The following is a 23595-nucleotide window of genomic DNA, read 5'->3' on the forward strand; positions in this document are numbered from 1 at the left end:
GGGAAGGCCCATGGTTAATTTCAGTTATAACTATTGTAAGTGTTGGTTTCTAAACATGGAAAGTAACCACCATTTCCAAGCTAATTGATTCAATTATTTGTTTACCAGTATGGAAGTAATGAAATGGGTGAATCAACACACTATGTCAAGAGATTTCCCTAAAATAGCTTGCTTTAAATTAACAACCTCTCTTTTGAGCACTAGACTTCTAACTGTAGTGTGGACATCTCTACCTGGGTATCCATCATATACCCAAATCCAACCTTCTTAGGGTAACAGATTGATTCATGACCTGACCCCTACCTTTCTCATCACCTTCATTTCCTACACCTGCCCATTGTATCCTTGCCTTACTAAACTGCTTGTGAAACCCCAAAGGAGACATGCCTTTCACAGTTCTGTGACTTGACATATGCCATTTCTTCTACCTGAAATGAACTTTTTTCCCTTATCTAGCCAGGGAAGCCTTAGCTCAATATTTTTTTTTCTAACTTCTATGCATATAAATAAGAACTGATCAACTTTATAGTGACTATGATGCTTTATTCTTTGGATTTGTAATCTCAAATATTGCCTCCTTTTCACTCCAGTCATCAGACTTTATTTTATTGGCCACTGATCTGTTTTTCACCACCTTTTCCTTGGAAGTTTCTTTTAATTCACTATTTTCGCCTGTTGGACTCTAATTATTTCAAAATATAATAAATTTATTTCTAATGAATTTTACTTTGATTATAGCCATTATATCATGTGTTAAGTCATCAGGTAGATTGAATGTAATTTTCCTGCCAGTAGTCCGCAAAGGACAACAAAGAGATATATGGCGTAATTTCTGTAATGAATTAACATTTTTGCTTAATGTACCTTTATTAACAGCTTTATTGAGGTGTAATTGATATACAGTAGATTTCACATATTTAAAGTGTAAAGTTTGATATGTCTTGGCATGTGTATCCATCTACCTGTGAAACCATCAGTAGAGTTCATGGTGAATATGTCCCTCACCCTCACGTTTCCTAGTGCCCCTTTGTAATCTCTCTCTCCACCCCCACCCCCACATTCCCAGGCTTTCTGGCACTATAGATTATTTGCATTTTCTAGAATTTTATATAAATGGCAACATATAGTATATACTCTTTTGGCCATTTTTACTCAGCACAGTTATTGAGATCGATGTTGTTGTATCAGTTCATTCCTTTTTATTGCCAAGTAGTATTCCATTTATGGGTATACAGTTTAAGTATTCTGAATTCAAAAAATCTGAAATCTGGAATGCTCCAAAACCTGAAACTTTTTGAGCAACAATATCATGCTCAAAGGAAATGCTCATTGAAGCATTTCCTTTTTTTGGATTTTGGATTTCCAGATCAGGGATGCTCAACTGGTAAGTGTAATGCAGATATTCCAAAATCTGAAAAAATATCCCAAATTCAAAACGCTTCTTGTTCCACACATTTTGATAAGGGATATTCAACCTGTATCAGGTTTAATATCCATTCAGCCATTGATGAACATTTGGATTGTTTTCCGTTTTGGGACTACTACAAATAAAAGCTTCTATGAACATTCATGTGCAAATATTTGCATGGACATGTATGTCCTTTTCTCTTAGGTAAATACCTAAGAATGGAATGGCTGGATTGTGTGGTAGGGCAGGAAACTGCCAAACTGTCTTCCATGTCGGTTGTACCATCTTACATTCCTACCAGCAACGTGTAAGACTTTGAATTCCTTCACCTCCTCACCAACATTTGATGTGGTTAGTCTTTTACATTTCAGCCATTCAAATAGGTATATAGTGTTGTCTCAATGTGGTTTTAATTTCCAATTCTCTACCATTGACTGTCCTTTCATTTGCGTATTTGCCACAGTGTATCTTCTCTGGTGAAGTATCTTTAAATCGTGGCACATTTTGGAGACGAGGGTTGTTTTTCGTATTGTTGAAGTAATGAACATTGTTTGTATATTCTGGATAAAAGTCCTTTGTGCTTTGCAAATATTTTCTCCCAGTCAGTGTCTCTTAAAGAGAAGTTTTAAATTTTGATGATGTCCAGTTTATTAATATTTTGTTTTATGGATCAGGCTTTTGGTACTGTGTCTAAGAAATCTTTGCCTAACATAAGATCACAAAGACTGTCTCGTATGCTTTTTTCTAGAAATTTTATAGTTTTATGTTTTACATTTGGGCCTATGATCTACTTTAACTTTTGAGTATGTTAAGAGGTAAGGATCCAAGTGCTAGACAGATGGATAGATAATGACGATAGTTCCTGCACCATTTCTTGAAAAGACTGCCCTGGATCCATTGAATTGCCTTTGTGATGTCTGCCTTTTTCAAGCATAAGTTTTCCATATTTATATGGGTCTTATTTCTTTTTTTTTTTTTTTTTTGAGACGGAGTCTCGCTCTGTCACCGAGGCTGTAGTACAGTGGTGCCATCTCAGCTCGCTACAATCTCCGCCTCCCGGGTTCATGCCGTTCTCCCGCCTCAGCCTCCTGAGTAGCTGGGACTACAGGCACCCGCCACCTCGCCTAGCTAATTTTTTGTATTTTTAGTAGAGATGTGGTTCCACCGTGTTAGCCAGGATGGTCTCGATCTCCTGACCTCGTGATCCGCCTGCTGTGGCCTCCCAAAGTGCTGGGATTACAGGCATGAGCCACCACGCCCGGCCCTATGTGGGTCTATTTCTATACTCTGTTCTTTTCAGTAATCTGTGTAACTGTTACATCACAAGTACCACATTATTTTGACTCTATTGTAGCTTTATAACAACAGGAATTTTTTTATCTTCACAAATAAAACATTAACAACTACATATGCAATCTTCCAATACTGAGATACTCAATAGGGAACTGAGAGAGAGAAGGGAGAATTTGGGAAAGAGAATAGGGTGGAAGGTGGCTCTTTGAATTGTTTTGCTTTTAGGAATACTTAAAATATTAAGTAGCCTATTGCAGTGTGAATAGAGCAAGTTTCAGCTACATTTTCTGACAGAATCTACATTTGATTCTTCTCTCTAGAGAGGCTTACATTCATTTGGAGGGGAACTAATCCTGTGACGTCTAGGTTATCTCTTAGTTTCTTCTCTGGAATGGCATTATTGGCAGACACTAGAGGACTTAAGGGAGAACAACATGGTTCTAGAATATAAAAGCCAACTTGTAATTTCCATATTAGTTGTGGATGGAGAATTTTCACAGGCAAATCAAATGATCACATAATCCCCAAACCCCTTTTCAGCTGTAGTTATTTACTTCTTTATCCATTTATTCTTTTCTAACTTTGCAGGATACTTGAGAAGTTATGTAGATTCTTCCAGAGTGAACATGTCCCTTAAATATGGATTTGAACATGGCTTCTGCTGTGATCACCTTAGGGAGATGGGACCTATTGATACATTACAAAGTATATGGAACAGTTAACAACAAGAATCTTATTTGAGGTAGCTGCTTTCCACTTTACTAAAGCAAAAGGCCTATAGAAAGCCAACAACTTTACTCAGATTAAAGATGGGATTAATTTCTCCTTATGCAGCTAAATACATAAGCAATGCATGTAAATATTTAATAAATATAGAAGTGCTCTTATAAACACAAGTCAATAAACAACCTCAGTAAAGTGCGGGAAACAGTATGCATTTTGGTTGGGATAGTGTTTTCTTTACTCGGTGAGGTTAACAAACAATGATCTCATCATTAGTCAACAAGATAGTAGAGAGACCATCAAAGCAAACTACAGGAGAGTCCGGATTGATTCGTGCCAAACAAATGTTTGTAGCTAACAGCTGTATTATCACTCATTCTAATTTACGCAGCTGGGGTTCTCCTTTCATTTCCTAAGTGAGATAAATGTCATGTTGCATGATACAAGCACCATCTCTACTGCTTGAGTCATGAATCAGCTCAGCTCCCTCCTAGTTAGCTTCGCCCCTCATTGTAGGTTGGGGGAAGTGGCTTGCTACAGTTATAGCTATAAATAGCTAATAAGCTTTTTTCTAAGGATGTGTGAGTCCATTTGTGAATCATTTGCTATTTTATTAAAAAATATCGGTTTGATTGCATGTCATAAAGGTATTGAAAAAACCAGTTTCATGTGAAAAAACGTTTGGTTTTGTAGGTTTAAAACTATTAGCATAAAACTACTCTTTTTAAAAAATTCTTAAAACTTGAAGACTGGAGAATAAAAAAAAGTATGGTATAGTCTCTGCCTGCTGGATGAGATTCCATGATTTATTCTCTAAGTCAAAGATTCTGCAGTTAGCTTTCTCCTCAATACTCAGGCTGAGTTTGAACAGGTCCTAAGGTGTTGATCCCTTTAGCTCACCTAGTTAATGGGACATAGAGTACTCTTGACTACTCCATGCTTTTTCCTATCAGAGCAGACCAAGACAATCAAAACCTTGATTTTTAAAGCTTATCTAAAGTAGAAATGGCAGAGTATTATGTAAAAAAGGATGGCTAAATGTACAGGGTAGTTGATCCTAGAACATGTTAGTGGTTAAGTGATGCGTTTAACTGTCAAAATGCTATTCACAGCAAAGGGGACCCAATCCCCAAGAGGAGGTCTGGAAAAGAGGAGAGAAAAGAACCTGAGGTTTGATGTGCACATTCTGAGACCAGTCCTGGCTCTGCCACTCAGTGGGTGCCTGTTTGCAAGTCATTACTTGATCTCTGTGAGTCTTTTTTCCAATTATAAAGTAGGATAATAATTCCTGCCTCCCAGGATTGTCATGAAGATTAAATAAAATGTTTGTGAAAACAAGTCAACAGAATAGGTGCTCAATCAACAATAACATTAGCTGGACACAATGGCTCACGCCCATAATTCTAGCACTTTGGGAGGTCAAGACCAGAAGATTGTGTGAGCCCAGGAGTTCAAGACCATCCTGGGCAAGATGGCAAGCCCTGGTCTTTGCAAAACTAAAAATAAAGAAAGTATCCGGGCTTGGTAGTGTGCACCTGTAGTTCCGGCTATTCGAGAGGCTGAAAGGCAGGATTACTTGAGCCCAGGAGTCCAAGGATGCAGTGAGCTGTGATCACACCACTGCTCTCAAGCAATTTTTATATTCTGGCTTATTGACTTAATGCATTATTTAAGGTTCGTCTGGGTCCTGGTGGTCCACGCCTGTAATCCCAGTGCTTTCAAGGCCTAGGCAGGAGGACCCCTTGAGGCCAAAAGTTTGAGACCAAGCCTGGTCAACACAGTGAGACCCTGTCTGTACCAAAAAAAATTTTTTTTTAATTAGCCAGGCATGATGGCAAGTGCCTGTGATCCCAGCTACTCAGGCTGAGTTGGGAGGATTGCTTGAACTCAGAATTTCAAGGATGCAGTGAGCCATCATCATACTACTACAGTTCAGCCTTGGCAGGAGAGTGAGACCCTGTCTTAAAAGAAAATCTCCTGTGTGTACATACACATATTTTTTTTAAAGTCAGTCATTGTAGTGGGGGAGACAGCTATTAAGCACAATGTGAGAGTTATGTACGTAGCACTGTGAGATCAAAGAAGGAACACCAAACCCTGCAGGGAAGGTAGGGGAGGAAAGCCACCTTCTCAGAGGAGGTGAAAGTCGTATCTCTGTAAAAATGAATTTATCATCAAGTAAGCAAGGCGTGAAAAGGCTTTGCAGGTAGATGGAGCAGCTTATACAAAGGCACACAGGCATGTTCCAGGAAGGGCAAGTGGTTTTGTGTGGTTAGAGTCGTGGGCGTGTGGTGGTGGGAATGGTGGGAAAGAAGGCTGGAAACATAGTGGTTATATTGGCCTTCATAATCTGAATTCCACAGATAAAGGTTTAAACTGCTGTTACCACATAAAGGAACTGCTTCAGTGCCTTGGGATTGTTTGTTTCTGGTGGAAATCTGGACAGATTAATTTGGCCTGTTATTTCTGGGTACTTCAGAAAGACAAATACCCGATCCCCATATTTTTGGCATTTCTATTCCCAACACAGTTGGAACCAGGAAGCATAGCAATGAAAATTAAGAAAGGAGAACAGGGAAGAAGCAGAGAGTAGATCTATTTGGGATTTATGAAAAGATATTACAAAAAGCAGGCATCTTTGACTAGTTTACTGGGATCTCTAGTAGAGATTTATTTTTCTATTTTTAAAAAGGTATTATATCTCTGAGAAGATATCTACCTTGATATGTGTAATAAAATAGCTCTGACAAGGAACTCTCCCTAATATGAGTAATTAATAAAAAGAAACATTTTACCCAACTTTAGAAACTGTTCAGGGAGCAACTGCCCTGAATAAAGAGGGCATGAAAAGCCTTTTGTGTTCCTTTTGTCCCGTATAACAAATTATTTTTCTTGCAAAGTCCCAAATTGCTTTCCCCTACATTGCCGCATTGCTGTGAACATGATTCCAGTACACTGTGGCTCTTCCAGGGATACTCCTGGTATCAATCTTGAGGCCTATTCAAACGAGGATGGGAGTCAGAGTTGAACTGTGCCAACATTCCTGCTGAGAATTAGCCCAGTTTCATTATGTGTGGAGAAGCCCCCAGTTCACTGCCCTTACATGTTTGGGGTACCCGGAGCTGAGAAGCTCTGCAGGGAGTACAAAGTTAAGAAACTGCGTGATAGGAACACTATCACTTACTCTTTCATAATGAGCTCTGTGCAGGGAAACTAAAAAATGAGGTTTTTCTGTCATTCAGTGCAGCTGTGGTGTTCTACTTGTAGCAAGCTACTTCTGCTTCACAAGGCAAGAAAAACACAAGAATTGTGGACAGACTCTCAGAATGAGCAGAGTCCCCAGGAGTCCTATCTGTCTTTTTTAACTCCTTCAATTAACTGGAGTACTAAGGGAGAGATTTGTTACTTGGCCTGTGCCTTCCTTCTACAGATGAAGAAACTGAGACCCAGGAGGAGGTGAAGTGGCTTTCCCAAACTGAAGATTCATTAGAAGCTAGAGTTTGTAGTACCAGGTCTTCTGACTCCTGTGGGTCAATTGGGGCAGGAGGTATAAGACTCAATGTGGGCTTATAAATATATAAGCCGAAATATGGTTATAATTAGCCAGGTTGTCAGCAATGGGGCAGAAGGTATCACACGAGTGCACTGTAAAATCTTTTCTGCTTGGAAGAAGAGATGACAGCGAACTAAAACTTTGATCTCTGTGCCTTTATGTGCGTTTATCCTATTTAATCCATATTACATCATATACAGGATTTGATTTCTCAAACTGTATGTTTACCTGTTTTATTTTACAAATTGCCAATTTCATCAGAATAGGACTTGGTATCATCAGGTACATCTCTATCAACTTGCCTTTTAACCACTTAGAAGACCTGTGCACCCTTGCAGCCTCCTTTATCTTGCCATGCACTCCCACCTTCTGGTCATGTCGGGAGGGGCAGTATCCCTCAGGAACCAAAGTGAAACTTGTTCATTTTAGAAGATTGGTCAATCCTAGGCTTTTGTTTTAAGTGTAATTTGTTCTTTCTTAGACTTTCGAAGGCCACAGACTTTGACTTAGGAAACCTTTGAGTTATAACAAAGTACTGAGGAACTATAACTTAATCTGTTCAGATCTAATATTAAATGAGACCCAGATTTTTTCCCTAGTGAACTGCAAAGCCACATTTATTGAACACCTACTAAGTTTACATGGGAGTCCTTTTAGCTGTGCATTCCTTATTGGTAAGGGACTATGCCCAAGAGTGCACCTGGCACATAGGAGAACTATGAATATGTGTTGAATGAGGGGCATTGGTGAAAGCCAGGGTTGTTCAGGAGTGTCCTGTCCTGTCCTGTCCTGAGGCCACTCCAGATGGAAGTGGTTCTCCCATAGGCTAACACATCCCATTCTGTCTTGAACTGCAACTCGACTTTCTTTCAAAGATGAAGGGGAAAGGTATTATTCATCTGAGATTTGCCTTGTGGTGTTTAGCACAAATTTGATTTCTAAGGAAAGGCTGGTAAAGCATTGATTCAGGGAAAATTATTCTTAGGTATTCTTCTCTGATGATCATAGACTGAGTGAAACTTTTACTTTTATATAGGTACTGTAGCCATGAATATAATCACTGGCCGACATTTCTAGTGGCAAAAAAATACCCTCTAGAATGGTCTGATGAATATCAGGGAGTAGGGCTAACAGAAATGTAATGCCAGCTGAGCCAGCAGTGTCTGCCAACCCCAAATATTTATTCGGTATCTTACTATGTGTAAAACTCATGATTTTTCCTTGCTTTTGCTTGTGTCTTGAATGTAAACCTGAAGGCAGAATCTGTGTTCTGTTTTGTAACTGATGATATATGAACATTATTTGTGTCTTCAAGAGGTGATATGCCTACCTACTTTGAAATCAGCTTGGAGTGCAGGGATAAGATTTTGATGTTATGTGGCACACATTAGTGCTCAGTAAATGTAGAAAAGAGAACAGAAAAATGACAGAATGCTGGGAGGAAGGAAGGGAAGGAGAGGGAGTAATCCAAGCCTGGTCCCTGGTACCAGCCTGCAGATAGTCCAACAGGTTCTGTCATGAACCAGCTGGGGAGCCTGGTGACATTCATTAACTTCTAACTCAAGTTTGCTCACCTCTAAAATGAGATAAAACCTGCTTTGTAGGGTTTTTGAGAGGCTTAAGTGACGTAATGCTTGTAAATATCTAACATAGACTACTCAATAAATATTAGTTTAATTTAATGAATAATATGTTTGTGAATTCCAGTAATTGTCTTGCTGAGAAAGCAGTTACCTCTTTATCTTCCTGGACTTTAAAATGAGTCCACATCAGTTAATTTGGATTCCCCAGAGCGGAGCGAGCAAGCACACTAACATTCTCAGAAGAGCAGATAGTCACAGACGACAGCATCCTCAGGGAACACCCCTCCCTGAGTGCTGGCATTAAGTCAGAGGATTGCTGTTAACCCAGCTGCCCTTCACTGTGAGTTCCCCCTCTTACCAGTCATAATTTTCACCATTCCCAGAACAGAGGGCCAGATTCTCCTTCCCTTTGTGTCTGCCTATTTTCTTCTCAGAGGAACATGTCTGTGTGAGAACGGTGCCTTTACTGAGCCCAGGTCTTCCTGAGGCCTTTGCCTGGAAGTGGAAGAGACACAAACTGGCAAGAGAAAGGCAATCTGGCAGGTTGGCCACAGCTCACCCATCGAACTTCAGGGCCAGGTGTTAGCATTTTCCAACACCTTGATAAGGAATGTTTTCAGCAAATCAAGGAACTCTAGTTCTGCCTCTTTCAGAGACATCACTTTTCCCCCCGTAAGGTTGGCTTTTCTCAGGATGGGGATACATTTTCAAAATCTTTTTTACAAGGAGGCAGAGTTACAGGTAATGAGTGACATTGGAGACTGAGGAGAAGTTGGAGTTTCCCCACTGTTTTTCTGAAGGAGTTAACAGCATAGGCAGTTTGGGAGATCTAGAGGGAGACCTGTTTTGGAAGGTCCAGCCATCTCCTTAACATCACCCCCATTTCTCTCCATTGAACATGGAAGAAAAGGGGAGGCCCTCACTTCTCACACTTGCTCATGGTTAGCATGTCTGCATACTCACTATGTGCCAGGCTGGGTTCTAAGTGCCATATATGGTACACCACTTAATCCTTAAAATAGAATTCTAAAGTACATAGTATTTTTATCCCCCCTACAGAGGAGGATCCAAGGCTCAGAGATAGTAAATAAATTTCCTAGGCTGAAACAGTTATTAAGTCATAGAACTGGTTAAAAAAAAAAAAAAGAATCCCGACAGCCTGGTTCCAGAGCCTTTTCTCCTACCCAGGATTCTCTGCTGTCTGCAAAGTCGTTAGTCCCACTGGAGGATCTCAACAAAGGACTGAAGGAATTGAAAGTAAATGTAGCGTTTCTCTTTCCCCAGGCTTTTAAAATATTTACTTTTCAGGAAAATTTCAGGAACAAGTAGCATTTTTTCATCTCAACAAGACCAAACTGCCTCTATGGGCTATATGGTGGCTCTGCTCTCCTTTTTCCGTAAGGTGGCGAATGCTCTCCAGTAGAGTCGCACCCCGTTGCAGGTTAGATTCCCAGGGAGCATTCACGGAGTTGTACTTTAGCTTGCAGGATTTGACTAGGGATCCCTGCTGAAGGGGAGTGGCCATGGGGAAGTGGAACTGCAATACAGGTCTGACGCAGCCTCTGCCAGTCACGTGGGTCATCATGGAGTATATACGGCCCCTCGGAGCCCAGTCGTGTGCTAGGCTGAAAGGGTAGGACCTTTAAACAAACCCTGCCACTACCAGTGGGTGGATATGGGCCACTTGGAAGAGGGCATCTCCTTGGGCAAGGGAGCTCTTTTCAGCTGAAGTGGACCCAAAGGAGGTGACAGCACTCCCCATCACTGAGGTAGAGTTGTGCCTTGAGCAGGGGCTCTAAGTAGTGGAACTTTGTTTCCATTGTGAGACTTTCATTTGCATTGCCAATGTGAGTGTACTCATTGGCAAGTGCTTTCTCCTAACTCAGCCTCTTGTTTTGTTGGATTCAAGATAAACGGCATTTACAAGATTGCACAAAAAGAGACAGATTCTCAACTGGTATCCTTTCACTGTAGCTCTAGGCAGAGGCAGAGGTATAATATTGATGGTATCTTTGGAGCATGTAATAAAAGTCATGCCTGGCATTTCGGGAGATACATGAACAATTTATTTTACCCTCATGATATCTTTAAAGTGGCACCAGTTGACTTTTTTCTGGAGCCGGAGTCCAAAGCTAAAGGCCACAATACAGTGATGGAAATCTCCAGTTAACGTTTTGCTTGCCAGTTGTCTTTAGAGAAATCTTTCAGTGATGAAGGTTCCAGATTTAACTCCCTTTTCCTTACTCCTTCCATCATGAAACTAAAGCTATCTTCCAGTTCACTCCAGCATGGACATTAAACTGTACCCCACTAACTTATATCTTGTACACCCAAGTTGATGACAAGAGCTGGGTTGGTTTGCCTTTTAGCGTTTGTTACTGTTGCATCCCAATGTTACCCTGAGCTGGCATTGACCAGTGACTGTCTCAGCTGCAGGGTGTGCAAAACCTGTCTCCATTTTCCTTCTTTCAGGTTGGAAAGCTTATCCAAGAAGCAGCTGGAAGAAGTAATTTGAAGAGAGTAACTCTGGAACTTGGAGGCAAAAGTCCTAATATTATTTTTGCTGATGCTGATTGTAAGTCAACGACAGGTCCCATACATGAACCAGCATACACCCTTTGGTACTCTCTTTTGTATCTCCCCTTTTTATAGGACACTAGCAAAAGATCTTTGAAGCTAAAGGCAATCAAGAAGATCTCTAAAGAGAAAATAGTTTGAGAATGGGGAAAAAGCACTTTTCAGTTGACGACTGAACCGTTTGTTTTCTAGACACTAATGAGCCATTTTGAATCTGTGATGTTGTAGAATGGGGGATGAGATGAAGGCTTGGTCAGTAGCATATGGTTAAACAGCAACGGTCTTAGCTGCTGAGCAACTGAAGGATAGTCTCTCTGCCTAGATACAATAAATCTGTAACTTTTCAACTGTGCCTGATGGCTGGTAGACCATTATAAATCAGTCCAACTTCATCAGCCCTGCCAGCATTTTCCAAACCCACAGCCCCTTTTCTGTTTAGTCAATTCCAACCCCTTCCTGCTAGTCCCATGACTTTCAGTCAGGATGACAGCACACGTGGGTCAGTTCGGTATGTGTAGTCCTAAAGCTGGGATGATTCCACCTTGCCAGTAGGACCTTACAGAGGGTTAGAGCAGTAACTGAGAAACCCCATGTCTCTAGGAAGGATGCCACCTGGGCCATTCTGCACAGGTGTGACCTTTCCGTTTTGAAAAGCTCTCCAGGTAAGGAAATCCCAACATCTCATTCAGTGATTCTTTTTTTTTTTTTTCTTCACATTTTGCCAGGCAGAGCTGCTTTCCCAGTTTCACCACCAGAGAGATCAGAAAACCGAAAGCAGATTGCTTGAATTTCAACCCCAGCTTGGACTTTGCAGAGTTCAGCTTTAGATCTATGTTAGTTGTCAAGAAAATTAGAATCCTTATGCCTGTTCCTCTTGAGGAGTAGCAATCCCATCGCCCTCACATTGACTGATTCATTTATTCAGTCAGTCGGTCATTTAGCAACTAATGCATGTCAGATTAAGCTATTTTGAAGTGTAAGATAGAAGGGATGAATATGGGAGAGTTATCATATGATTTTACACAAGTCCATGTCAATCTAGAGGCAATTTAGTGTCTTCAAAGAAGACCCATTGATGTTACGGTTTAATCCCCCAAATACCAAACATACCGCTACAAGGCCCCGTACATTAGGAGTTGTAAATTGGCCAAATACAAAATATAGACATGTTTACCTGTCTAAACATTACACTATGTTCCAAACAAAAACTGCATATTAAAATATTGATTTCTGTGAAAATTGAGAAGATCTGACAACCTGGGGCTCATATTTATGCATGACAATGATTAAATACAGTGACTTCTTAGCGTCTCCATTACATTGCTCCATTACCACCTGGTAGCCTCATACCTTTACCTTGTCTGCCTAGCCCTGTGGTGTATTGGGGATTGAGACTCCTGTTATACCTGAGGTTCAGTCCCTCTGTTTGCAGAATAAGAAAGAGACCCAAAGAAGGGAAGTCGTTCAAGTTCACATAGCATGTCAGGGTGTAGTTAGAACTGGAACTAAGTTGCATTCCCAATCCAGTGCTATTCATGGTTACGTCCTGCAGTGAGCACACTATACCTGGGGTTTTGGAGAGGGGAGGGAGGTGGCTCCATAGATAAGCAGTGGCAACATGGCTGTTTCCTCTTGTAGTGGACTATGCTGTGGAGCAGGCCCACCAGGGTGTGTTCTTCAATCAAGGCCAGTGCTGCACTGCAGGCTCTCGCATCTTCGTGGAGGAGTCCATCTATGAGGAGTTTGTGAGAAGAAGTGTGGAGCGGGCCAAGAGGCGCATAGTGGGGAGTCCCTTTGACCCCACCACTGAGCAGGGTCCCCAGGTAGAAAAGTCATAACCATTCCCTTTGTTTACTTAATTCTTGGCTGGCACAGAACTGTGTGCACTCTAGTAGGACCCAGCAAAGCAACATCTTTCTTTTCAGCTGCCTCCTTTATTCCCCACCATGTCTTCATGGCTGGAAATGTAGCCAGAGAGGGACTGCTTATTTCTTATGCTTCTCTTTCCCTTTCTAAGTTGTATCTCTGAAAAACTAAGGGATTACTGTTACTTTAAGAATATTCTGACCTTTGGGACGAAGCTGGAATCTCTCAGTTCTAAAGAAAGCCCTGAGTATGACAAGATGGGTCTCGACACTAGAACCCAGTCCCAGTCCTTCCAATGACTGAACTTTAGGACATGCCTACAGATGCCACAGTCAAGGACAGTAGATATCTTTCTTTCCTAGAGCCATCTATCCTTTTATAAGCTGCCAAGGAGTCTGTCCAACAGCCTGAACCAGTCTGGACATATCACTTGTAGCTTGTGAATGTGTAGGAAATGAAGGGCTGGCTCACTTCCCTTTTGCTGTATGGTTATTTCTTAATCTGAATGCCTCATGTACTGTAGTGGGGTGGGGAGGGCCACAAAGTCTCTCATAAGCAGCCAGACTACACTTTTCACCTCTGCAGGTTCACCGTAATCATCAAAGCATATTTCTAAAGGGAATTCTGGTTTTAATCTGTAGACAGGTTCTGAGACTTTTTAGAAGGAACTTGGACCAGCTCCTATATGGGTCACTAAAGCATGGGTTTTCCTGTTAAGGGACAACATCTCCTCAGTTTAGGGACTATTCAAGAAAAGACTGATGTTCTGGCTGAGCCATTCAAACTTGGGTGAATGTAGGTTTTTGTGTTATTTACCTCTGTCAGTTTTTGGGGGGAAGACTGACCTTATTTTTTTTGGACTAGGAAGCTAGTCCTTCACTCTTTACTGTTAATATTTTTCTCTAAAGTTCCTCTAAAGATGTAATAGAAATTCCTTTAAAAACAAACCACAATAAGACTGGGTGTGTATCACTATCCAAAGAGGCTGTGTGCCAATTTTTGCCTCTTTTTTACTATCAATACAACTTGCTAACTTACTCAATTATAAAGGTCAGTTTTCCCTCATATGAACAATGAATAGTAAATTAGCCGGTGTCTCCATCATTTTGAAACATTTTCTAAATGTTCAGCTGGTACTTCTGATTAGGCAGTATCATCAGAGCAGTACATTTATTGGAATCATTGATATATTAGGATTAACCATACAAAATTGCCAATTTTTTGTAGGTCAAAAATTGGCAAGTAACAGCAGTTTTAGATTTGACTGGGTGTAAACTTTGAAAAAATCATGTTTCCCACAGATTGATAAGAAACAGTACAACAAGATCTTAGAACTCATCCAGAGTGGTGTGGCTGAGGGCGCCAAACTGGAATGTGGAGGCAAAGGACTGGGCCGAAAGGGGTTTTTCATTGAGCCCACGGTGTTTTCCAATGTCACTGATGATATGCGGATTGCCAAGGAGGAGGTATCAAATATGCTGTTCTTACAAAAGCCACATCTTTCTTGGGATCGTTTCTAGAGCATTTCTAGTGGATGATATTAGAGTTTTAGCTCTTTGTATTTTACATATATTCATTTTGCAATAGTAATGAACATGGCTATGAAAATTCCAGTTTCCAGAAGAAAAGTAAACCAAAAGACAAGCAAGCTAGGTGGAGGCCAGGTGACATGCTGTATGCTTGTGATTATTATTAGCCAACAGAACAATCAGAATATCCTACCATTGACCTCAACAACACACTGGCACTAGTTCAGTTCTCCTAAATGTGGGTCACTAGGATGTTAACCATGAGAGAGAATACACTGAAGCGTCTTCACATCTGTGCAAGAGAGGGACCAGGAGCAAGTCAGCCCACAGTCCAGAGCATTCAGTTCTGGAGCAGGGTTTGCAGCATCATGGAGGATGCCACTTCCTCTTCTCTACCTAAAGAAGACACCCCTAGTATACAGAGTGGAATCAAGTGATGCTGGAGAGGTTGGGGAATTTGGGGATGTTAAACAAACACTAATGTTAGACTTTTCTTGCATAATCTTATCCTAGGAAAGGCTGGGAGATTTTACAGTTTTATACTGCTAAACTTAAATGTCATTTAAGTAATAAAGGCAGAGTAAACGTGCATTGAAATGTGGAAAGCGGGTAAAAGAATGACAGAGCACCCATGTTGAGTCATACTATCTTTTTGCAGATCTTTGGCCCTGTTCAGGAAATTTTGAGATTTAAGACGATGGATGAAGTTATCGAAAGAGCCAATAACTCAGACTTCGGACTCGTAGCAGCCGTCTTTACTAATGACATCAACAAGGCCCTCACAGTATCTTCTGCAATGCAAGCTGGGACTGTTTGGTAAGATCAGAGTCAGTCTTGTAACAAATTCCACTGGTGGTATAGGGACCAGGGGGAAATAAACAAGTATCTTCTTGGAAGGATGGGGAATACCAAAAGCAATCAAACTTCACCAGAAAAGGGGTACAGTCTGTACTGCTTAGATCCAGAAATCAAAGTAGATTTTAAATTACAAATTTTTCCTCTGGAGGAAAGGAATTTAAAAATCAAACTTGTAAAAGAAATGCCATGCCAGTCAGATTCTTTCTGTGTGGCCAAACTTTACATGAACTCACAGTACTATGTTTTCTTCTTTCAGGATCAATTGTTATAATGCCTTAAATGCCCAGAGCCCCTTTGGGGGATTCAAGATGTCTGGAAATGGGAGAGAAATGTAAGTCTCAAAGTTGCTGATGCCTGCAGAGAAATAGATTGCAAATATCAGCACAAAGCAGTGCTTTACAAATAGTTTAATTATCTTACACACATCCATTCATTCAACAAACATTTTGTTGAGCACATGGTACTAAAAGCTAAGTACCACTACATGTTACAGAGATGAATGAAACACAATTCCCTTTCCCAATGTGAGAACAGAAAAAATTACTGTACAGGAAAAAATTCCCTGTAATAAAGGCTATGATAGAAGTATATTAAACATTTGTCAGTACAGAGAAAAATTTTTGACTGGTGGGGTCAGAGAAGACTTCACAAAGGAAGTAACATTTTTTTCCTGGAAGTAACATCCAGGAAAAAAACCCACTTTCCCTCCTTTTGAAAGAAACTGATCTATATTTTCCAAATCCTGTGGCTCACAGAGGAAACCTGTTTCATGCCCATTCCCTCAGCCATTACTGAATGCATGTTCTTTTGAGCAAATGCCTAGTTCACAGTTAACAAGTATTGAGCATAAACTATGTACAAAGCACTGCGCTTGGTCTGTGGAGGAAGATGCTGGCCCTTAAGACATTTAATATGTTTTGGGGTACATAAAACTAATAACATTGGAAGAATCAGAGGACTCGCAGAAAAGACTGAAAAGCAATGGAGGAGCTCAAGGATAGGGAAGATCATTGTGAGCTGGAGAAGTCTGGGAAATCTTTAGATGTGATCTGCTACAGGGGTTTGAATCAGCCTTTCAAGAAGAGGAATGCTTGGATCGAGAAGGGGGAATATATTTTCAAGGATGGTGGGCAAAGCAGGGTAGCAGTGGGGGAGAGTGAGTAAAGGTATTGTGGGAAAAACAACTGTGGTGTTGGTGGGAGAAATGCAGTGAACCAACAAGACAAGAGCAGAGGATTTACATACTGCAGATAGTTTCACTGGTAATCTCAAACTCCCAAGCACTGAACTATAAAGTAGGTATAGCTTGGAGATTAGAGCAGTTTCTAGAATCACACTGCTCAGATTTGAATCCTGCCTATATTACTACCTGTACAAGCTTGGACAAATTCCTTAATCTAAGCCTCAGTTACCTCATCTATAAGATGGGAATAATTATACTACCTACCTCAGGGTTGCTGTGAGGATTGAGTGTAAGAATTAAGTACACAAACATCCAACAGAATGTCTGGCAAGCCTTCAGAAAATGTTAGCTGCACTCATAACATTATTCATCAAGCAGATTAGTGTTATATAGATGATCCCTCTTTTTCTTAACCTGTAACTTTGGCAGAAGTTTCCCTAAATCTCAGCTGATGTCACCGACTTCTGTTCTGTATCAGGTGATGCCAGGGAGAAGCTGTTCTCACTTGAACCTTTTCTTCTGGCCTCCAGTACCCCTCACTTACTTTACAGCCAGAACCTGTAGCCAATCTGGATCATATTTGTTCAGTTCTTAGTATTCCTTCAGCTTTTACAGAGTCTTCATGTACTCCAGGTATCTCTTCATTTGCTTTTGACCTTAACTGTCTGCTTCCACTTTTCAAGATGCAGTCCGCTTCTTATTTCATTTCCTTCCTCTATGTCTGTGCTCTCCCAGTCTCTGAAATGCTGGGGGTAGTCACTGGCTCTGGGAATGCTGCTTGCATTGACTGTTTTGTTACAGATCATTAACAGGGTGAAGCATGAGCATAAACTATACTTTCAATAAATGATCGCTGGTTGATGGAGCCTAATCCCAGGTTAAGCCGTGGTCCCTCATCATGGGCAGGCTTGTAACATTAGCTGAGTCTAGTCTATTCCCATCAGAAATGTTCTCCTTGCCCAGAAAGATGGTCCAGGAGACAGTTTGGCTGTATCTGAACCTCACATAATGGTGCCCAAGAGACTGAAGAACCATTTCTCTCTACTTGTTTTGCAGGCACTGTGGTGATTGTACCTTCCCAGTGGAGTTAAAAAATAATTAGGAAATGCTGTTCTTTGATGAGACCCACTTCATCTTGTCTAGATTGCATGGGTTTTTTTGTTTTGTTTTGTTTTTGTTTTTGTTTTTGTTTTTGTTTTGGTCTCTACTTACCCCCAAAACATGTTTTCTCTTTCTTAAATGACGCAGAGCGACAGAAAATGCTTTCTTGGTCGCCAACTCTTCCACCTCATTTGATATAACCTCAGAAACTCCACTTAACCCTCCATCTAGACAGAATTGTTCATCTCATGGTCTGCAAATGCCATGCAGCTTTGGTCCCTGACAGCTCCCTGTCTATCCCTAAGAGGAGCAGAGACATGAAGTGGCACTTCCAGAAACATCTGGAAACTCCAGGGAGGGCTGACCTAGCCCATGAGGTCTCCCCACAGAGAGCTGCAGGGAGGGTTGCCCTCTGTAGGTTATCTGATGGGCTGCCCTCTTAATTCCCAGGCTCAGAGACAAGCTTTTCTCAGGTCCTCCTGCCCACCGAATTCCGCCTGTTTGACTTCTCCTGTCCTTTTACTTACTTCCTCATCAAACTCCCCTGAGATAAGGGGTGGCAAAGCACAAGCCATAAAATGTCACAAACTGAGGAGATGGAAAGAATGCTGTGAACCTCAGCATTTTAAAAACTCAGGACACTGGCTTTGAAAATGAGAAGCATTGTTAGATAATCTAGATCAGGGCTTGTCAAGTTTGTGTGTGTGTGTATGCATGTGTGTGCACGCATGCATACAGAGAAGTCACCTCCAGTCTAGGTGATGGTTTTGTTAAGCATGTGTATCTAGGGACCCACTCTCAGAGATTCTGAGTTAGGTGATCTGCAATAGGACCCAGGACCTGCGTTTTTAACAATCTTCCAGAATGACTCCAGTAGAGATCACTGTCCAGGACCCACAGAGAAGCACCTCCATTCCAGCAGCGTTTTCCATTACATCACACACCCAAACACTGGAATCCACCAGTCACCCTCGGAAGCAACCTGCTTTCTAGTGACCCGCTCCCACCCTCCCTCTCAGTCCCCACCACCTGCAAGCTCCTCTGATGCAGGTGGTCTGGAGACCTTACTCTGAGAAGTGCTGCTGCAAGTCAAGTTAAACAGCAGGAAAATATATACCCTAAACAGAAACTCTTATTTGTTTTATGAGCGAGTCTGAGTGATTCCTAAAAATGGCTGGCCAAGAGCTACCAATACTGACAGGTTACCTTAAAGCCTCTAGGCGTGCCAAGTTTGATTTTTCTTAGGGACTAGAACCTAGTCTGCTGAGGAGCAGGAATATAGGCTTCTAAATGTGATGGTGCCTTGCTCTATCTTCCTGCTGTGAAAGTGACCATGCAGAGAGATTGGGCTGCATCAATAATGATATGCATATCTTTTGTGCATCAGTGGGCTTCTTCCCTGTTAACTGTATGTGCCACAAAATTTAACTAGAGTAAATAAATTTGAGACAGAAATTCTGGAACAAGATGGTGAAATTGCTTAAGAATCTAAACTTCAGGGCTTAGTGACCTTTAAGCATTGTTTCCCAAAGTGTGACCCAAATGATCATCTATCTCACAGTCTCCTGGTCCCTCCCTAGAGCTTCTGAAACTGAATCTTTGTGGGGTAGGGGTAGCATTCTAGAATCAACAGTTGAAGCAAGCTTTTTGGCTGATATGTATGCTGAGGTTCAGGAACTGACTGGAGAGATGACTGTACCAAGAGGATGGCAGTGACTCAGCTGGCATCTCTTAGCTGGTTCATGGCAGAGCTGAGTGGGCACTCCTGTCTCTGACCCCAGCTTCAGTGCTCTTTGTCTCCTCCATGCCTTCTCAGTTGTGCCACTAAGACCTCTTACTGGCTTTCCTTCATGTCCTGGGCCCAGAGCAGTTCTTTTCATAGCAGATTTGAGTCCATTTCCCCTGTGCACAGATTGCTGCTCAGGACCCAGAGAGGAGCACCTCTGCTCCAGCAGGGTTTTCCATTGCATCACACACCCAAACAGTAGGCTCCAACAGTCACACTTGAAAACAACCATAATCGCAAGGTTTCTGACTCTGTAGACCTCCTTACATTTCTCACAACCTAGTTAGAGAGTCACATGGGAGTGAAGTGTGGCTTGGGACCTGCCCCAACAAGTGCATGCAAAAGCCAGGAAACAAGGGAGTAAATTCACTTCAAATGGGATGCACATGGTGTCCGTGATGAAGAGACACATTCAGAATTGCCCAAGGACAGGAAAATGACCAGAGAGAGCCAAAGCTGAGCTGGTAATAAAGAGACTCTAGGCCTGGATGGAGTTAATGAGGGAAGCATGAAATGAGTGGGGCGATTTCAGTGGGTTTCTCTCATTCGTCTAAGCGAAATGAACTATACCGACAAGAGAACAGCCTGCTTACCCCAGTCTCTCCTTGGCTGCTCTCTGTTGTCCCTGTCAGCTCAGGTGCCCATGGTGCTCAGAGGAGCTGCTGGCAAAGTCACTGGAGCCTTGTGTAGGCCATGGAGGCTCCTAAAAGGAACCCGAATGAATCACTTACAGCAGGTCTCTCTTGTAAAGCCCAGCCACAGTAACTCATACACTGACTTTCAAAAGACAGCCTTTCTTAATCATTTAATCCTTTCATATTCAAATATATCTCCTAAGTGTTCTTTTATTTTTTCCTGATGACCAAGATATGACAGCAGGGTAGAACTAGGGAAGGGAGAGTAGGAAGCTTGTCCTTCCTCCTTCCCTCTTCACTTCCCTCCCCCCGTTCCTTCTTCACACCTTCCTTTCGTCATCAGGTACCTTCTTTGTACCTGCTGTTGTAGGTATACCCTATGTTTGGTGGAAGGCAAAAAGAAAAATCAGTAGGATACAACTCAATAGGGAAGACAGAGATATTCAAGCCCTTTGTCCTCCCAGTGTGTTAAGTGTTGTGGCTGAGGTGTCAACAAGGGGCTATGTGAACACAGAGGACTAAAGAGGAGCTCCACCTGAGGCTGTTGGGAAAAGCGTCACCGAAGAGTGACTTTCAGAAGAATAGAAGAAAAAAAGTTGTTATTTTAAAGAAAAATAGTTAGGAGAACATGCTTGATTTATATAATGAAATAGATAAAAGGAAAAAAGGCATTTAAATAAGGTGAAAAGAACAAGAGAATAGAGAAGAAATGTGGAGGAGAAGGAGCATTGTAGTAAGCACCCAGAGGGACAGGAACACTTAGACATGTGACCCGCTCCCACCCTCCCTCTTGGGGGAGGAAAGCACACTAGGGTCCCAAAGAACTAATACTGAACCAGTGCTGCCTTATAGAGAGAGGCATGGCCAGGGTGTTCAGAGACCTGGGCCTGGTCCCACTGCTGCCCACAGCACTCAGCCTCTCAGCACAGCCTGGGGTCGTTTGTGTGCCCTCTGGCCAAGGCTGACAGTGGGTCTCTGAGTAGTTGAGTCATTGCCTTTCTGTGCAGTATTGTGAAAACAAATCACCTTTTAACTTTAAAAACTATTCATGAGATGACAGTTTCTCTGACCCTCAGAGGAAGGCTGGGCTGCCCATACATGAGGAATTTTTACATGAACACCCCAGGACTTGCTGTTCGCAGGTGATAAACTGCACCTCCTCGGGACTCCCGCTGCACTCACATGCAGCTCCCTGGACTTCTGGTATCTGACCCGGCCCATTTCTGTGTTTCAGGGGAGAATTCGGCTTGCGGGAGTACTCAGAAGTTAAGACTGTGACAGTAAAGATCCCCCAGAAGAACTCCTAAGAAGGCCAAGGAGGAAGATGAAGCTCAGCCTGCACGTCTCTCCCTCTCTGCTTTCTCTGTAGGGCCCAGCTCTCAGGAATACAAAGTTGAGCCACGGTCCTTATTTAAAGATTGAAAAGATAACATGTAGGTCAGGCAGGTCACTGCACAACTAAAGCCAACCAGCTGGGTACAGTTTATTGGCACTCTGTAAGGGGCCACCTTAATCATACCAAATATTGGGGAAAGTGGGATAAAAGGAAGAGGAGGAGCTAGCAGACACTTCCGGTAAGTCTTTCTGGAGCACAGGATGAAATAAGGGAGCTGTATTATTTCATGCCTTTGTCACAAAGAACTTTCCTCTTAAGGAAAGGTGACCTTTCTACTGTCTTAATTTTCCTCCTCTCAGGCCCTCTTCGCTCACCCACCCTCCCTCTCTTCCAAGGAGATCTCAGCTGAGCTCATTTTGAGGCAGATGTTTGGGCCGGGAACAATTTTCCAAGGTTTTCAAGCCAAATTACCATTTCATGTTATCCGTTTCTTCAAAGCAAAACATGAAATGGTTTTAGCTAGAGTCAGACCAGAATGAAAATGCCAGAAGCTGGTACACTACAGATGTAATAAGTACCTGGGATATTCCTGACCCAGTCTGGTTTTCTTTTACACATAAATAACATGAATGAAAAAAGATTGGGACAATAGAGATTGGAAGTCATCATGTGCAGTTCACAGTTTCTGAGTTTGCTGCACAGTTTTGGGGTGTCTCTGTGTGTGTGTATTTGTGTGTGTGTGTGTGTGTGTGTGTGTATTAGATTCCTTCCTTCTCAGTTATTCTGGAATAAGGCAAGGGGTGGGTTGTTTTTCATAGCTAGATAAGATCTTTTCCAAAATTTTTCTTAGAACCAACCAAAAACCAATCCAGGTAGGCCCAAGAGTTTGATAATGCTGGATGCCGTGCAGATATCATTCAGTTTCTAATATTGGGCAACAATTACTATTAAATGAATTATTTCTGTAGTTGGAATCTGTAGCTTCTTCTTAACCTCTATACCAATACCTGCTATTCCAGTGCTGCGGGTGTGATTTTAGTCTGTCATACTGTACCAATGTGCCCTACATCTATTGGAAGTGACCTTGGAATATCTGGCCAAGCCTACGAGTTTCCTTTTCCATTTGCCGAGTTCCACTGTGCTGGGACTGCTGTGCTCCACCGAGCTCCTCTGTCACACCCAGGGGCTCATCCACATACCATTCTTGCACCTCACTGAGCAGGCCGTGGCCTACAATGTCGGGGGAGTAAAGCAGGCTCGCCTCCCTTTCTTCCCAACCACATACTCTTCTGCTTTCCGGTGACTCCACCAGTTTGATGTGGGAAGTGTTAGCTTCCTTTCCTTCTATCTTTCCAGCTGTCAAATCCAATCCAGTCTCTAACCTAGATACAGATCATTTATTTAAAAGTACCAAACATAACCTAGAGTATGTGGAATATGGGCAACAGGTGTAGCCTTCTGTATTTAACGATTTTCTGCTTCCTAACCGTACCAGTTTTCTATTTATAACTCTTATCTATCCATGATGTTTTAAAGTCTCCACTTGCTGTTATTTACAAATGACAGTGCATTCAGCAGCCCGATGCCATGAGCCCTGACAGATGCCATATTTCTGAGTGCTTCCATGTGAATGCCACCCTCCTCCTGTAGCATGTGTCCAAGTGGACATAGCCACTAACCAACTAGTTACCTTTGGACTGCAAGATAAAATGTGAAAATGAAGATTTATTTCTTTTAATTTACTTAAAAAGAAACCTCCGTGCTAGCAATAAAGCATTTATATTGTGTACTCCTTGGGATTGTTTGGCTGTATTTGTAAGTCTTTGTGTCATATACTGAGTCTGTTTGGGTCCTTCCTTCAGCTGCTGGGTTTTTCATCTGTGTTGCTCTCTTGGGTAACTGAGCAGAAGCCCACAAGGGTACTTTTACAGAATTCATTAAGGTAAATGGTATTCAGGTAAACAAAAACCTTGTTTTCCAATACTGTTTAAAATCTGTGTGCACGTGTAGTTTGGCTGGCACGTAAGTATAACCATGTATGAAATACATGAAATAACAAGTTTCCTTTAGAATAGTCTCCATGAAAACAAATGCAGAGGAGTCTGTAGGGTCTGTTTTCACAAATGTGGACTACACACCGCAAGCTCACATTGCTGATGGCATT

General features: G+C 41.8%; 1 protein-coding gene across 3 annotated transcripts in view; it reads left to right on the forward strand.

Annotated features, from left to right (window-relative positions):
- The window catches only part of ALDH1A2 (aldehyde dehydrogenase 1 family member A2), a 118395-nt gene extending 95175 nt beyond the window's left edge, over positions 1-23220 (forward strand). For 2 of the 3 annotated variants that reach the window (XM_033189974.1, XM_033189975.1), the window contains 6 exons: positions 11033-11135; positions 12776-12960; positions 14305-14469; positions 15191-15348; positions 15647-15721; positions 21330-23220. In XM_033189974.1, the coding sequence (XP_033045865.1) occupies positions 11033-11135; positions 12776-12960; positions 14305-14469; positions 15191-15348; positions 15647-15721; positions 21330-21402 (759 nt within the window). In that variant the 3' untranslated portion in view covers positions 21403-23220. The remainder of the gene's footprint in view (positions 1-11032; positions 11136-12775; positions 12961-14304; positions 14470-15190; positions 15349-15646; positions 15722-21329) is intronic. The other variant, XM_033189976.1, reaches the window with a different exon arrangement.
- Positions 23221-23595: the final 375 nt, after the last annotated feature.

The sequence above is a fragment of the Trachypithecus francoisi genome, unplaced genomic scaffold, assembly GCF_009764315.1.
Source record: "Trachypithecus francoisi isolate TF-2019V2 unplaced genomic scaffold, Tfra_2.0 Lachesis_group3, whole genome shotgun sequence".
NCBI classification, from domain to species: domain Eukaryota; kingdom Metazoa; phylum Chordata; class Mammalia; order Primates; family Cercopithecidae; genus Trachypithecus; species Trachypithecus francoisi.